Source organism: Heptranchias perlo, chromosome 5 (genome assembly GCF_035084215.1).
Source record: "Heptranchias perlo isolate sHepPer1 chromosome 5, sHepPer1.hap1, whole genome shotgun sequence".
Classification (NCBI taxonomy): Eukaryota; Metazoa; Chordata; class Chondrichthyes; order Hexanchiformes; family Hexanchidae; genus Heptranchias; species Heptranchias perlo.
In genome coordinates this window covers 68,998,292-69,014,995 of record NC_090329.1, presented here as the reverse complement: position 1 = coordinate 69,014,995, position 16,704 = coordinate 68,998,292, and the positions used below count along the sequence as shown (strand labels likewise).

The window sequence follows — 16,704 nt, the reverse complement described above, 5'->3', positions numbered from 1 at the left end:
CGCCAAATCCCCCACATCAACATCCTGTGGGGTCACCATTGACCAGAAACTTAACTGGACTAACCACATAAATACTGTGGCTACAAGAGCAGGTCAGAGGCTGGGTATTCTGCGGCGAGTGATTCACCGCCTAACTCCCCAAAGCCTTTCCACCATCTACAAGGCACAGGTCAGGAGTGTGATGGAATACTCTCCACTTGCCTGGATGAATGCAGCTCCAACAACACTCAAGAAGCTCGACACCATCCAGGACAAAGCAGCCCGCTTGATTGGTACCCCATCCACCACCCTAAAAAGCACCTCCCAAACCCGTGACCTCTACCACTTAGAAGGACAAGGGCAGCAGGCACATGGGAACAACACCACCTGCACGTTCCCCTCCAAGTCACAAACCATCCCGACTTGGAGATATATTGCCATTCCTTCATCGTCGCTGGGTCAAAATCCTGGAACTCCCTAGCTAACAGCACTGTGGGAGAACCTTCACCACACAGACTGCAGCGGTTCAAGAAGACGGCTCACCACCACCTTCTCAAGGGCAATTAGGGATGGGCAATAAATGCTGGCTTTGCCAGCGTTGCCCACATCCCATGAACGAATTTTTAAAAAATCCAAGGCGCAGCACTTCGAATGTCCAATATATCCCCCTCATGGGAGCTAATCAATGCTGTTATCCGACAGTGTCTCCAGTACATTTGCACTGTTAAAAAACAGCTTCTGCAAAGAAAGGAAGAGCGTACATTTACTATGTATGCACTGTGTTGCAGTGTTCGATGGCTTTAGCCTTTTCTGCTCCTGTGCTCACCCTACCTTCTTCATTAGTATCAGTATCCTGTCTCGTTTATAATTTATGCACCTTATCCCTTTGCAAGAATTATACAGTTTATGTATATAATTATAGGTGCCTCATAATAGTACATCTCAGAGGAAATACTTGCACTTTGCTTGACATACTATTTGTGGTTGGGCAATTGCGATAACATTTGAAAACTGACCTATCTAAGGTTATTCAATAGTTTCCTGGGCTGGATATTTGCAAAATTGGAATGAGCTACTAAATCATTACTATGTGAAGCAATTTATGATGGAAATAGATTCTGCAATTTTTTCACATGCTAAGAGCAATTTTTAAGCAATTATTTTCAAAAGGAAATATTTGAAATCAAAGTATTTTGCATTTCATCCATCTCATAATGCAGGGGGCCCTGAAACCCTGTGGGCCTTTGATCCTAGCATAAGTGCTGAGATCCATCTTCTGCCTCTGACTGTGCCAGATAATGCAGGACCAGGGGGAGATTCCGTTGTTAGCATGATCCTGGCAGACACGTGCAGCACTACGGGCACTTCTCAGGCACCCACCATTGCACATGAGCTGGAAATCTGGAAAGTTGTCCCCGAGGCAGCCAGTGGCACAGCACAGAAGAATAACAATTGTGGTATATTATATTGCTTTAAAAGAGAACTGTAAAATAGAAAAAAATAGTTCGAAATCTGCAAGTGTCCAGGCCAAGTCCCAGTCTTGGACTCTCTGGTGGGCTCTATTCTCTATGGCTGGAAAGTCAGCCTGTCTCCTCTCAACTGGAGCACCAGCTTGCTGATGCATTCCAAAGCTAGGGCCAAGGAAACTCCCAACCTAGGAGTCCCTCCTCTGCTCTTCCACCCCCGCCCGGCCCATGTCCCTTCTGAGGCAAGTCACTTTGTTTGTAAAGGGTGAATTTTCTTCCCCAAACAAGGCTCCATGGATGCTGGTAGTGCAGGCCAGGGCCCAGTGTATCCAGGTCACGGCCGAATTCATGGGCATTCAGCTGCACTCACACCTGACTTATCGCAAGAATGTGGCAGAGGCCCGTGGATTTTTGAGGCTGGAATATTGAAGAGCCAAGCTTCTTTCATCTGGCCCACGAAGGTTCTGCCTGTTTCTCCTTCTTTGCTTTTGTACATAAATCTAATGTCTGCAGCTTTGAACTTCATCTCTTTAATGTTCCTGAACTGAAAGGCTGGAAAAAGTCAAAACCCACCAATCAGGGAGTAGCATTATCATTCATACCTGTGAACTTTAAAGAGCTGAAGCTTCCAAGTTTTCAAGCTTTAGAGGAGGGGAAGAATAAGAATGAAAAAGACGATGGGGGCCTAATCTTTTATGTATAGTGGGGGGACTTTGCTTTGTTTGCATGGGGATCTCACTTTTTTGTGCATAGGGATTTCATCTTTAGGGTCTCACTTATTGCATCTTACTTATTGCATTTTTGTTTGGGGGTCTTTTACATCCATACTTTTAGTGTGCAAAGTGACCTCCCTTTTTGTATATGGCCAGCACTTCTTTTATGTGGTGGTATGGCCTTTTTGTTTATTGAACTTGCTTTTTGTGTGTACGGTACACTGGAGAAGAGAGGGTTGAGAGGTGATGTGATTGCTATTTTAAAAATTTTAAAGGAACTAGATAATGTAGATCATGACAAGTTCTTTCATCTTGACCAAAAGAATAGAACTAGAGGACATGGCCTGCACTTGAAAAAGGGCAAATTCAAACCCAATTTGCAGAACCAGTGGCTTCGATTTTTTTTTATTCGTTCATGGGATGTGGGTGTCGCTGGCGAGGCCGGCATTTATTGCCCATCCCTAATTGCCCTTGAGAAGCTGGTGGTGAGCTGCCTTCTTGAACCGCTGCAGTCCGTGTGGTGAAGGTTCTCCCACAGTGCTGTTAGGAAGGGAGTTCCAGGATTTTGACCCAGTGATGATGAAGGAACGGCGATATATTTCCAAGTCGGGATGGTGTGTTACTTGGAGGGGAATGTGCAGGTGGTGGTGTTCCCATGTGCCTGCTGCCCTTGTCCTTCTAGGTGGTAGAGGTCACGGGTTTGGGAGGTGCTGTTGAAGAAGCCTTGGTGAGTTGCTGCAGTGCATCCTGTAGATAGTACACACTGCAGCCACAGTGCGCCGGTGGTGAAGGGAGTGAATGTTACCCTGACAGGTAGGAAACGGTCAGGCGATGGGTTAAAATCCAGATCCTACCTCCAAGCTGCCGGCGTTTCCGGCCGCCATAATATTGACGGCAGCAGTTCAGGCCTTGGATGAGGCTCACACTAAAAGGAGGAAGGGGCCTTCTTATGATTCAAATGTTGAGGCCCAATGATGTCATCGGCACCGCAAAATAATTTTAAGGTCCACGCAGGGGGAGTCCCATGCTGTTTGCTGCCCGGCAGCAGCAACATGTGGGAGGAGCCAACTGGCCAGGTAAGGCCCAGGTAAGTTTTAAAACTTTAGTTGTCTTTGAACTCTTTATGGGCCAGGAGGTGCAGGAGTGCTCACTCAGGCCACTCTCGGAGACCATGGGCCTCCCAGTCTTGGCATCCCCTGATCTTCGTGGAATTCTCAGCCCCGGCATCCCAATGGTCTTTGGGGAATCCCCAGCTCTGGTACGCTCCGATTACACATTGAATGAATATCCTGGCATTCCCCAGATCTCTCTAACCCCAGCATTCCCCCATTCTGTCATAAAGAGGAAATCCCAGCCTGCCCCTCCCACCGTGAAGCCAGGGAATCCCCTCCACCCACTGACTGCTGGACACCATTCCCACAGGTCCCGGCTGTGGCCGCCTACCACCAGATTTCCATTCCCGCCCACCGGCCAGGTAGTCAACCTGTCTGGGTGTCGACAGAACTCTGGAAATATTTATCCAAATGAGGCCCTGCCATTAAGATCGACAGGGCCTCCGTGTCCCCGACCTTGCAAGGTCTGCTGCCCGGTACTGGGATTCAGCACATCCTTCCCGACCCCCTGTAAAAATCAAGGCCATTATTTCAGTAAACGACTGGTGAATTTATGGAACAGGTTCCCTAGGGAGGCAGGGGAAGCAGGAAGCATTGATTCATTAAAATGCAAATTAGATAGATTTAGATAGATCTGGATAGGTTTCTTTTGGAAAACAATATTTTGGAATACAGTATGTGAGTAATCTAAGATATGAAATATGCTAAGTATAGTATTTTTGAGATAAACAGAAGACTTTGAAGCTACTCTTCCTAAAGATTTTCACCACTGACGGGTTATCCTCACCCCATGTCTGAGTCTGTTGTAGACTAATTGATCGAGATTGATTAACATGATTAGTCATCAACATTATTGTTGTAGCATGCGATGATATGGTAGAAGGCGAACAAGACAGACCTTAGTCTTTTTTCGTTTAGCAATTCCAATGTTGTTATGAATTCCTATCAGAATCATGGTAAGGAAACTGATGGGTGATTTGAAGGGTCAGCTTGATGGACCAATGGTCTTTTACTTCCCAAAACATTACTATGTTACTACTATCTTAATATGTACATCCAACATTTTCTCTTTAAGAACATGAAAGCCTGAAAGCGAATACAAGTGTTGAAGGTTTAAGCGTAAATTTTGTGCCACTCGTGGGGTCTAGCACACAGCCAGCATATATCACAAAATTATGGGTGCGATTTTCCCTCAAATTATTTCAATTAATTTCCTGATATGTGTGGCTGCATGTCAAGCCCTGCTGGAGGCGGTGGGGGGGCTTGTAAAATGTATTCATTGTTTTCTTGGGGGTCTGGGCACATGCCCCAAGTTTTGACTTTTAAAACTTTGGTGCATTTTCCAGTATTTTGGAACCTGAAATAAACACATGCATTGCACTTTTCCCCCCCAAAGGAAACGGTTCTTAATTTTATTGTTGATTGTCATTTTTGGGAATTAATTATACTTCTTTGTGCTTTAAAACTTCTTTCTCCCAGTAGCAGCAGATGATCTATTACTGGGAGAAAAATGTTTTAATTAATTTTCTGCTTTTAAAGAAAAACTGCCATTGCCCCTTATGAAAATCAGGAGTAATTATTTTATATAATATAGGTTTGCTCAGTCAAAGTATTTTAAGAAATCCCACTTGCCAGCTGCTGTTAATCTCCCTTGCTGCAACCAGACATCTGTCACCGCCTCCTCTTGTAACTGTACCTCTCTGCCCTGAGCACCCATACCTTCCCCCTTCTTCCTGCTGCCCCTCACTGATCCTACATCCCTACATTAAGCATCAATGTCTTCTCCCCATTGCAAACATGCCAAGAATACCTTGATTATTGTGCATATCTCAGTGGCACAACATGTCCCTTCAATACTCCAACACCCTGTACCTCCCCTCCACAATACTGCTAAACTCAACCACTGCCATCCCAGTGTTGCTATCAACCAAGCACAAACTTCCAACATTGCAGTATACTAGGATCATTCCCCCACGCTCAGTACACCCACAATTCTGCACTTCACGACCAGTCCCCTTCCCAGTGCGTCCAAATTCCACAACCGCTGTTCCCTGCGCCCCCACATGTCGCAACCACCCCTCCCAGTTCCTGTAGTGCACCAACAATTGAGAAATTAGTGAAAATCAAAACTCTCTAAAAGAAAAGCACGAAATTCGGCACAAAAAAAACAATGGAAACAGGAAATTCAACCAATAAAAAGTACAAATTAATTTGATCCATGTGGCCCCATGGCTGTATTATCAGGTGTCCAAGCTTCTTCAGCGTGTGAGTCCAGTGTGGACTGTGGACAGTGGAGTTCAAACTTGGCGGGCATTCCCAAAGGCCTTTGCCGCTCAACCCCGGCCTCGGGCGCAAGGCGGCGCTCGCGCTCCCTGTCAGCCTGTCCGATGCGGGACCTGGAGAACAGCGTCACTCAACCTAGTGCAGACACAGAGAAGAAAGTTTGCAGTTGAAGTGAGCAAAAGCTCTGGCAATGAAGTAAGAAAAGCACAAAACAGCAACAAAATGAAAACTTCTAGTTTACTCGTGTTTGCGGTCACTGCACTGTCATGTTGGCAATGCAGCCGCAGTCAGCCGAGAGGTAAGTGAAAGGTGACAATTATATTAGTGAACAGTTACTGCTAATCACTCAATTATCAGTTGCATCATCAAACCTTTAAAATTTGTAGTTGTACCAACTTCAGAAATGTTGGAGTGTTGTATGTTACATTACAGTCAGGGAAATGTTATAGTTTGCGCATAATTGTTTTTAAGTCTAACTTTGTGGAGAATACATACTTAAAGCCATAACATTGGAGGTAATCATAATGACCAAGGGGCTGTAGTAATGCACTGTGAATGTAATACGGTTATATTCGAGTTAGAATCGAAATGTATGCTAATACATTAATGGCAATTTCTAGACTTGAATATAACTGAGTTCTTGAGGATTTATCAATATGGTGTGCATTGCAATTAAAAGAATACACATTGTAGGGATATTGAAGATAAAGTTTTCTAAACAAATTGTGTTGCGCGTTTATTTATCTGTTTTGTTTCTGATAGAATATATGAGAATTGTGAAGTTTGTTTTTGTGCTCAGTCGCTGAATTTGAGCATACTGACTTTCTCTTGTAAAAGTTTATTGCTTGTTGTTCTCCACTCCCTTTTGATCTCGGGAGTGAAACACTAACATTACAACACTTTATTGACAGATGGACCTGCTTGATTGCGAACTTGCAGGAAACTGCGGTGCTCAATCAGTAGTGAATTCTGTAGTTTTAAAAAAAATACCATACACGTTTTAAAGATGTACACACTTCTGTGGAATGTCATGCACGCAATACGTTGTGGCATTCTGAACAATTGAAAGTTTAATTTATGTTGAGTATTTCACCTCTTTATTGTCGCAGAATTGATAAAATTTCGTTGAAAATTAATGGAGATTTTCATGGAACAGCATTACAAACAAATCTATAGAACAACAAAAGTAGTAGTACTAAATTTATAAATAACCGTTGAAGATAGTTCTTGCAACTATGGAAAAGTTAGTTTAGGAAGTAACAGGTCAGGAGTATACCTTGGCATGTAAAATATTCTAGAGTTTTGTTTGATTTACTTTTGGGCCAGGGAAAAACATTGGAGAGATCAAATTGGGTAGAATTGATAAAGAAAAAGCGAAGTATTTTAAGATTGCAGTGTTTGCCATATCTTTCTCTAGGGAAGTTATTTTTGTTCATTAGTTTTAGCGGGTACGGTCGGGTAGTGGTTATGTTACTGGACGAGTAAACCAGACGCGTGGACTAATAATCCAGAGAATGTGAGTTTAAATCCCACTATGGCAACTTGAGAAATTAAAAAAAAATATGTTGGTATCAGTAACCATGACTACGAAGCTGTCGGATTGTCATAAAAACCCAACTGGTTCACTAATGCCCTGCTGTCCTGGCCTGGCCTATATGTGACTCCAGTCCCAGACTAACATGGTTCACTCTTAACTGCCCTCTGAAAAGGCCTTACAAGCCAATCGTTTCTATCAAGCTGCTACAAAGAATCCACACGGACTGCAGCATTTCAAAAAGATAACCCACCACCTTCTCAGGGCAATAAATGCCAGCCTTGCCAGCGATGACCACACCCTGAGAATGAGTTTTAAAAAAAACAATTTAATAATTTTGACACAAAAACAGAAAATGCTGGAAATACTCAGCAAGTTGGTCGGAGAGAAGAGCAGAATGTCTTCAAGGTGGGCATTCCTAGAAGAGAAGTGGCCGTGAATTAAACAGTATCTGTGGCACGAGAAACAGAGTTAATATTTCAGATCCATAACCTGCTGTGTGCTTCCAGCATTTTTTTGTTTTTATTTCAGATTTCCAGCATCTGCAGTATTTTGTTTTTGTTTTAATAATTTTGACTGCAGTCTTTGCACTGTTTTCTTTCTTTGCAAGAATTTACAACATATTAGTGGTTTAAGATTGTACATAAGTTTTATTTCAAATGTGCATAACATTTATATTTGAACCTAAGGTCTAAAATCAAAGACAGATACAAATACATTTTATGATGCTGTTTACAGAAGAATATAGTAAAATGTCTTAAATATCGTAAGTGAACATTACTATATGAAATACACGCATGACAGTCCCCTCTTAACCTCTCTGTATATGTTCATTATGTAGTAATATTAAATATATTTATTCCATTACAATCTTAATTATCGTAAAATTTAAGTATTATATTATGAACATAGGGAGATTTGAAATAAAATGATTTACTGTTTTATTAATGCTTTGATATTTCTGCAGCTTGGCTGAGGACATTTTTATAAGGTGTGCCCCTCCTTGCAATTTAAATGACCTCAAATATATATGCACACACACAACTTAAAGAAAATTCCTTATGTGTGAATACAGATGCAACGAGTTATATTTGTATATGTTAAATGGGTAACTTTCAGAAATTTGGCCAGTAAACAAATACTTTAAGCCCTTGTGAGATTTGAGAAGTGTGAGAATCTGAGCATATGTATCTCCTGAACAGGAATCTGAGAACAGTGTTGGAGTTTGGAGAGACAGTGAGCGATTGCAGGAGTATGTGCAAATACACACATGCCTGTTGTGCATAGGGGGTTAGTTGAACTGAAATTAAGTTCCACTAAAGTTTCACAAAACTGTTATATGGCACTGTTACACGACTTTTTTTGAGTCAATCAAAAGTCCACCAGTACAAGACCATCAGTACAACTTGTCAGGCTGGTCAATGACCTGACTTTTAAGTGCACTGAAGCCAGGGGTATGAAACCATCTTTCGAGTTCGTGGAGCTGAATTTAAGTAACATTAAGTTTCACAACATAATTACTGATGAGGAAGGCCATTAGGCTCATCTTAATTCATTCATTCAGAGAGATCCTAACATTCCCCATTGTAACATCCAGTTGTTTCATAAATGATTCCAGGGCTTTTGCCTCCACTACTCATTATCTGGTAGTTTATTCCACATGTGGATTGCTGTTTGTGTGAAGAAGACTTCCTAAAATTACTTATTACTAGCTCAAACCTATGCCTCCTAGTTCTACTCCCACAGTTCAATTTAAAAGTGTTACTCTGCGTCAACTTTGTCTGCATTTTTACAAAGTCTTGTGTACCTCTATAAGATCACCTCTAGGATGTATTTATAGACTGAAAAGCCCATGTTCCTCTTGTCTTTCATCATTATGTAGTGGTTATGGTGATAGACTAGGTTGAGAGTTCAATCCCACCACGGCAAGTTGTGAAATTGAATTCAATAAATTTGTTTTAAATCAGTTTTGGATGCGTGTTGATACGAGAATGGCACTATGATTTGGAAGTCAGGCCAGTGATTTGAATTCCGCGTATACCGAAGTCAGGAGATATGAGACTGCTGTGAGGGGCTTTTGCACTGGGTGTAGTAGAATTCCTTGTAATTTTAGATATGTCCATTGGACCGCCTGGGAACTTTTAAAACTTATTTTGCAATCCTTTTAATATTGGGCGAAAGTGCCCGCTCCTGCTCCTTATCCAATAGCGTTAAAAGCAAGCTTCCTGAATGCAGAGCTCTGTGCATGCATGGAAACATACGTACACAATGTTTCTTTGTCATTGTCATTGTGTTCAGTGCAAGATGCAGCAAAGTACAACCATCAATATAATTTGTATCTGTAACTGTGCATTATCCCATATGATGCCAGTCTGAGATTGGCATCTGTTTTATAATGGCAACTTTTGTGCACCGGGGATGGGGTTGCCCAATAAAAGTAAACCTGTTCGAGTGGCGCAGGTTGCTGGAATTTCACCATATAAACTTACAGGTGAGGAATAACAAACTGTCCATTTTAAGGGTTGTGATTGTGAAGTATTTGAGTTTTTACCCTAAAATAAATGACAGGGCAAATGAGCTGGTAGCATGGTTAGGATTATTTCAAAGGAATTGGTGAAATGTAGTTGTAATGTAGGCATTTAAAAGTCTTATGGTACAGCAATAAAACATAGGTTAAAATAGACATTGCTGGACTTGGTTCTAACAATGAGGTGGGCCAAGTGGAGCAATTGTCAGTGGGGGAGCATTTAGGGAGCAGCGATCATATTATCATAAGGTTTAGAATAGCTTTGGAAAATGACATGGGCCACTCTAAATTAAAAATACTCAGTCGGAGGAGGCCAATTTCAAAGGGACGATAACAGATCTGGCCTGGGAATCAAAGATTGGCAGGCAAAACTGTAATTGAACAGTGGGTGGCCTTTAAAGAGGAGATGGTTCGGGTACAGTCTAGGCAAATTCCCACGAGGCAGAAAGGTAGAGCAACCAAAGCTAGAGCTCCCTGGATGACAAAAAAGATAGTGAGTAAGATGAAATGGAAAAAGGGGCGTATGACAGATATCAAGTTGAGAACCAGACAGAATATAGAAAGTTCAGAGAGGACGTGAGAAAGGAAATAAGAGGGGCAAAGAGAGAGTTTGAGAATAGATTGGCGGCCAACATAAAAGGGAATCCAAAAGTTTTCTACAGACATGTAAACAGTAAACAGTAGTAAGAAGAGGGATGAGGCCGTATAGGGACCATTAAAGAGATCTACTCATGGAGGCAGAGGGGATGGCCGAGGTACTAAATGAGTACTTTGTGTTTGCCTTTACCAAGGAAGAAGATGCTGCCAGAGTCTCAGTCAAGGAAGATATAGTTGAGATGCTGAATGGGCTAAAAATTGATAGAGGACGTATTTGAAAGGCTAGCTATGCTTAAAGTAAATAAGTCACCTGGTCCGGATGGGGTGCACCCTAGGTTGCTGAGGGAAGGGTGGAAATTGCGGAGGTACAGGCTATAATCTTCCAAACGTCCGTAGATATGAGAGTGGTGCCAGAGGACTGGAGAATTGCAAATGTTACACCCTTGTTCAAAAAAGGGTGTAAGGATAAACCTAGCAACCATAGGCCAGTCAGTTTAACCTCAGTGGTGGGGAAACTTTTAGAAATGATAATCCAGGACAGAATTAACAGTCACTTGGATGAGTGTGGATTGATTAGGGAAAGCCAGCACGGATTTGTTAAAGGCAAATCATGTTTAACCTGATAGAGTTTCTTGATGAGGTAACAGAGAGGGTAGATGAGTGCAGTGCAGTTGATGTGGTGTATGTGGTCTTTCAAAAGGCGTTTGATGAAGTGCTGCATGGTAGGCTTATAAAGATTGCGGCCCATGGAATAAAGGGGGCAGTAGCAACATGGATACAGAATTGGCTAAATGACAGGAAACAGAGAATAGTGGTGAACGGTTGTTTGTTTTTCAGACTGGAGGGATGTGTACAGTGGTATTCTCCAGGGGTCAGTGCTGGGACCTCTGCATTTCTTGAAATATATATTAATGACATGGACTTGGGTGAACAGGGCACAATTTCTAAATTTGCAGATGACACAAAACTTGGTAGGGTAGTAAACAGTGAGGAGGATAGTGATAGCCTTCAAGAGGATATAGACAGGCTGGTGGCATGGGCGGACATGTGGCAGATGAAATTTAACGCAGAAAAATGTGAAGTGATACATTTCGGTAGGAAGAACGAGAGGCAATATAAACTAGAGGGCACAACTTTAAAAAGGGTACAGGAACAGAGAGATCTGGGAGTAAATGTGCGCAAATCGTTGAAGGTGGCAGGGCAGGTTGAGAAAGCGGTTAAAAAAGCATACGGGACCCTGGGCTTTATAAACAGAGGCATAGAGTACAAAGTCATGATGAACCTTTAGAAAACACTGGTTCGGCCACAACTGGAGTATTGTGTCCAGTTCTGGGCACCACATTTTAGGAAAGATGTGAAGGCCTTAGAGAGGGTGCAGAAGAGATTTACTAGAATGATTCCAGGGATGACGGACTTTAGTTATGTGGATAGACTGGAGAAGCTGGGGTTGTTCTCCTTGGAACAGAGAAGGTTGCGAGGAGATTTGATAGAGGTATTCAATATCATGAAGGGTCTAGACAGAGTAGATAGAGAGAAACCGTTCCCATTGGCGGAAGGGTCAAGAACTAGAAGACATAGATTTAAGGTGAAGGGCAAAGGAACCAAAGGTGATATGAGGAAAAACATTTTTTACACAGCAAGTGGTTAGCATCTGGAATGCACTGCCCGAGGGGGTGGTGGAGGCAGATTCAATTATGGCCATCAAAAGGGAACTGGAGAAGTACTTGAAAGGAAAACATTTGCAGGGCTACGGGGATAGGGCGGAGGAGTGGGACTAGCTGGATTGCTCTTGCTTAGATCTGACGCAGACTCGATGGGCCAAATGGCCTCCTTCCGTGTTGTAACCTTTCTACGATTCTATAGCTTCTGTTTCTTGCAGTAATTGGAGATGGCACACTTAGGTTATTTATCTTTTCACCGCTTCGCAGGGCAAGCTGTTTTTCTGTGTTACCAGGTATTTTAATTAAAACCAAAGGTATCAGGAATTCACCTTTCTGTTGTCACTAATTCTGATCAGCATTGATGTGATTAGGGGGGAAGTTACTCGATGTAAGCTTCTTAATGGGTTGCACCTAAATTCAATAAATATTTGTTATTCTGGAGAACAGCAGCCAAAAAACCTCAAGACCTGAAGATCCTTTGTGTCCCTGACAAGGTAAGGGAAAATTTATCTTTAGAAATCCCTTCACCTTGTTGCTAGGCCCCCACCGACCCTCTGATTTGAAGGAGTCCTGGTGCAATTCCCAGTGCCAGTTTCCTGGAGGCCACTGGAAGTGGGCACTCCTTGGTCGATGTGGGAGGGCCAGGAACATTCTCTGTTGGCCCATGTTGAATATCTGACTTGCACTTATTGTGGGTGCAAGCTCCCCTCCACTCATTTAGGGAAGCCCTAGAAATTCGAGGGCAATTGCAAGGGGGCAGAGACCTGATGTTACAGGACTCTGTCCCCTTTTACTTCTGTAATGCTTGGGAAATGAACATTCACCAGGCACTACAGAGAGGAATATTGGGAGCAATATTAGCACTATAAGCTCATTTTGTGCAACATTGTCAATAAATGGTGCATTATCTGGGAACACAAATGAATACAGCAACGTAGAATAGAGCATGTCCTGTGAGTGCAGCCGTAATAGGGATTGCTGAGGCCATGTGGTGAAAATATCCCATGTTTTCATTTGCTAAAAGAGTCAGAGCCTGATCCCAGATCCTCCTAGCAAGTTCCCATAGTCTATCCACATAACTAAAGTCCGTCATCCCTGGAATCATTCTAGATTATTGCATCATCTTAACTGACTGAGGGACCCTTGTGACAAAGGCCTACCGTTCAGAGGAACATAATGAACAGTGAGACAAAGAGCACTGGTGAGGACAGGCTGGTGTCTTTGGCAAGAGAAGGCCAAACTATTGCTGGACAGATGTTCAGCTTTATTATTGGCCATGCTATGTTGCTTCAGGATTCAGGCCTAATAGGACCTGCTTATAAAAGGAGATTGCTGCAAAAGCATGAGTGTTTTCGTGAGTCTATTGATTTCATGGAAAACATCCTGTAAGGTTTAGCGACCACTGTGGAGCTGTACGCCACCCAGATTTGTGAAGTTATGAGGCACTGGTTGTCTACTCTGCCTTTTACCATGAAGTCTGAGCACCATACAGGGCACTTGCAGTGAAGACTCCAGCAATGTAAGTTGTTGACAGAGTGAGAGTATTGCTCATGAATGCTGATACTGGAGCTATGGAGTCAATGGGGCCCAAATTCCAGGAAGCAGCAATTTCTGGCTTCTTGTCTCTTGGGCGTGGTCAGAGCATACCACAAGGGAGGAGATTTGAGACCTTTGGTCAATGACACATTGAGATTGGAAGCCTTCACCCCCATCTTAAGAGGTGTTGCAAAAACCTTACAGCCACCTCCTTTAATGCATGAGGTCACATCATGTAAAAACACATTGGGGCTGAAATTCAGGGGTCCCCCTCCACCAGCAGAAGTGCGGTGCAGTGGGACTCCCAGCTCCTGGTTGAGAGGGCAGCACCCTCATCCCAGATCCTAGGGATGGAGTCATTTTAATAATCAAAGTGGATGGCATGCACCTGTAGAGGCACAGTGGAGACGGCAAGCTGAGCATATTGGAGCAGCAACCTGCCACTCTTATGGGGTGGAGGTGGGGGGTGGCGGTGGGGAGAGGCACTTGATGGACTGAAGCTTTTAATTTTTTTAAAAAGGTGCTTCCATTCAGAAGGTAATTGATTTCCTGTGGGATTGATTACTTTTTTTCTCTTTTTTTTGGACTTTTGGAAGGGCTAGTATGGATTTTTTTGCCTCTCTCAGTGATGGGTGGAATTCGTGGAGTAGCCTCAAAAAGCTACTCGACGAATTCCACCCCTAAAATCTCTTGTAAGAGGAATGGGCGGCAAACATGCCTGCTGATCGAGATTTGTAAATGGATCATCGATGGGGCAGAAACCTTGTGGATCCGGGTTCAACCCAAACTGCTGGCCTCCAGTGAGTGATGCGCCCCAGTTTCATCCTTTCCCACTGCGTACATTTTCGGGCATGCACTATTACAAGAATAAAAACATTTGACCGCCTTCATAATTTTGAGTAACTCCTTCTTTCATTATGCTCTTCAGGAAGGTAGGCAGCAATACTGGGAATGGTGAGGCTGCATAAAGAGGCATAAGAACAAAAGAAGTATAGTGAATGAAATAGGAGGTCCGAATTGGGAAATGGATTTTGTTCATGTATTGTGTGGAATGTGGATTGTTGTAGGGAATCTGAAGTATTTGCAGGGCTTCATCATTAAATTATGATTTTCTTGCGTGTTCGGTTATTTTCATCAAAAAATCCGCTTCTCTACAGCTGGATTAACAAACTTTTTGACAGGTTTTATGGCTACAAAACCTATATTGCAGTTGTATCATGATCGGCCACTAGTTTTCCATTGCCACGTAAAAAAAAATTGCCTCCTCAGAAATTGCAATTTTCAAAGCTGGACTTTCCCATGATTTTGTTAGCAGTTGATTATATTGTAAAATAGGCTTAATACCTTTGTGCAGCTTTACTTTATTTCTCAGTTTAGCTAAGGTGTTATCCCATTTTAAAAAAATTGAAAATTGAAAATTATTTTTTCAAAGGATCAACAGCTCTGTTAAAATAGCAAACCAATTTCATATAAGCACGTTAAGCGTCCATATGCTAATATTGCACCACATAATTTCTAAGCTTTTGTCTGATCAAAACTTATTGGACTTCAAGTATGGTTCCTGAAGAGGCTTATGAAAAAATATAAATGCTAGCATTGGGAAGGGGATTTCGGGATTTTTTTCTTAATAAATTTCAAAAATTGGGCATTAAATTTTGCATTTGAGTGTTTCTGCAAGAGTGTTTGAGAGTTAATAGGTCAGAACACTTTTGTGGGAGTTGTATTGAATATTATTTTTTAATTGTAATTGTTGGTGGAACATATCTGTGCTCATCGATGTGAGATGCCACAACGCTGCTTCTGATATTAAGCAAAGATCAGATTGAGCCTTAGGTAGATGCAGAATAAAGCTACTTCTATTTATCCTAAAGAATGTGCCTTGGCTTTATCTTATTGCAGCAGTATGAATTTTTTCATTCTCTACATAGCCATTCTTGTATTTCTTGGATTAAGACTGGGCTGAATAATGAGTAGTTTTGTGTAGTAAACTGACACCCACTGAGAACTAGATTGAAACCTCTAAACTCATTCACTTCAGACCTTTACAGTAAATAGGATTAAAGTCTTCTCCCTCTGTCAGTTGGAATAAATCACCGAAATCAAAGAAGATTGTTGTGACCCACTAGAGTGTCAAATCACCTCTGTACTGTTAATGTTTCTATAATTTTAATCAGCCTGTGTCCATTTGGTTCAGTGGTCGGATCCTTGCCTTTGCATCAGAAGGCTGTGTCCACTCCAGAAATTGAGCATGTAACCTTGGCTGATCCTTCAATGCGTTGCTGAGGGTGTGCTGCATTGTTAAGGGTGCTGTCTTTTGAATGAGATGTTAACAGTGAATTCTTCACATTCATCCAATTTTATGTTCTATTATGAAAACATTGATGTCTTTATACATAAATTCAATGTAGTGAGAAGAACACTTGTATTAGCAATGTACTGTGTGTTAGTAGCCAAAAATAAAGCTTATAAACAGGCAAGCATTTCAATGCTGCATAAAAATTAAAGGACGTATAAATATAAACTGCATAAAAATTATATCCTGTAATTACTGCAACCTTTGTTATTGTAAGACGAACATTGGTGTGTAAGTGTGTGGCATAATAAAAACATGCATGAGCACATTTGAGATGATGTGCTTTCAGCATAACTTAAACACAAACTGAAGTTTAATTTTCTGCCTTTGGTGACTGGTTATAAGGTTAAGGAAAGAGATCTTCAATGTTGATGCACACAAGTGTAGAGCAACTTCATGGATATCTTGCAGGGAAAATCACTTTAATATAGCTTTTGAAAGTCTAAGTGTATTTCACTTTTGGAGCTATAATAAATTAATGGATGAATTATTCTGCTATGTTCATGCATTACAAATCTGGCTTTATTTTGAGGAGTTGAGCAATTCACTTGTTCATAGAATTGTGACAAGGTGGGTAAATGTGATTAGAACTATTTATTTGTGTGGAGAGTAAACACTGACATGGACTGATTGGGCCAAATTACCTTTTCCTGTGTTGTAACTTCTATATATTTATAATTGTAATTGAGAATGCTAAATTGCCTCAGTATGTGGGCTACAGACTGGGTGGGTGGACTCATAAATATGTTGACATCATGGTTCTGTGAATATTTCATACTTCTGTTTCCTTGAATCCCAAAGTTAGACTTTTGGTATCAGAACCCTTTGATGCTTGTCACATCTGTAAATTTATCAAGAGGCCATGTTACAGTTTTAGATACAGCCAAATAGCACACAGTTTGCATACAATCCAACTCATTATTGTTGTTCTGGAGGAAGTTTG

The 16,704-nt window shown here is 41.8% G+C and overlaps 1 protein-coding gene across 7 annotated transcripts in view; it reads left to right on the top strand.

Annotated features, from left to right (window-relative positions):
• Positions 1-5,728: 5,728 nt before the first annotated feature.
• lama2 (laminin, alpha 2) overlaps positions 5,729-16,704 on the top strand; it is a 378,441-nt gene continuing 367,465 nt past the window's right edge. For 4 of the 7 annotated variants that reach the window (XM_067984565.1, XM_067984562.1, XM_067984564.1 and 1 more), the window contains exon 1: positions 5,730-5,851. In XM_067984565.1, coding sequence (XP_067840666.1) covers positions 5,776-5,851 — 76 coding nt within the window. In that variant the 5' untranslated portion in view covers positions 5,730-5,775. Of the gene's footprint in view, positions 5,852-16,704 lie in introns of all 7 variants that reach the window. The other 3 variants (XM_067984560.1, XM_067984559.1, XM_067984558.1) reach the window with 1 other exon arrangement.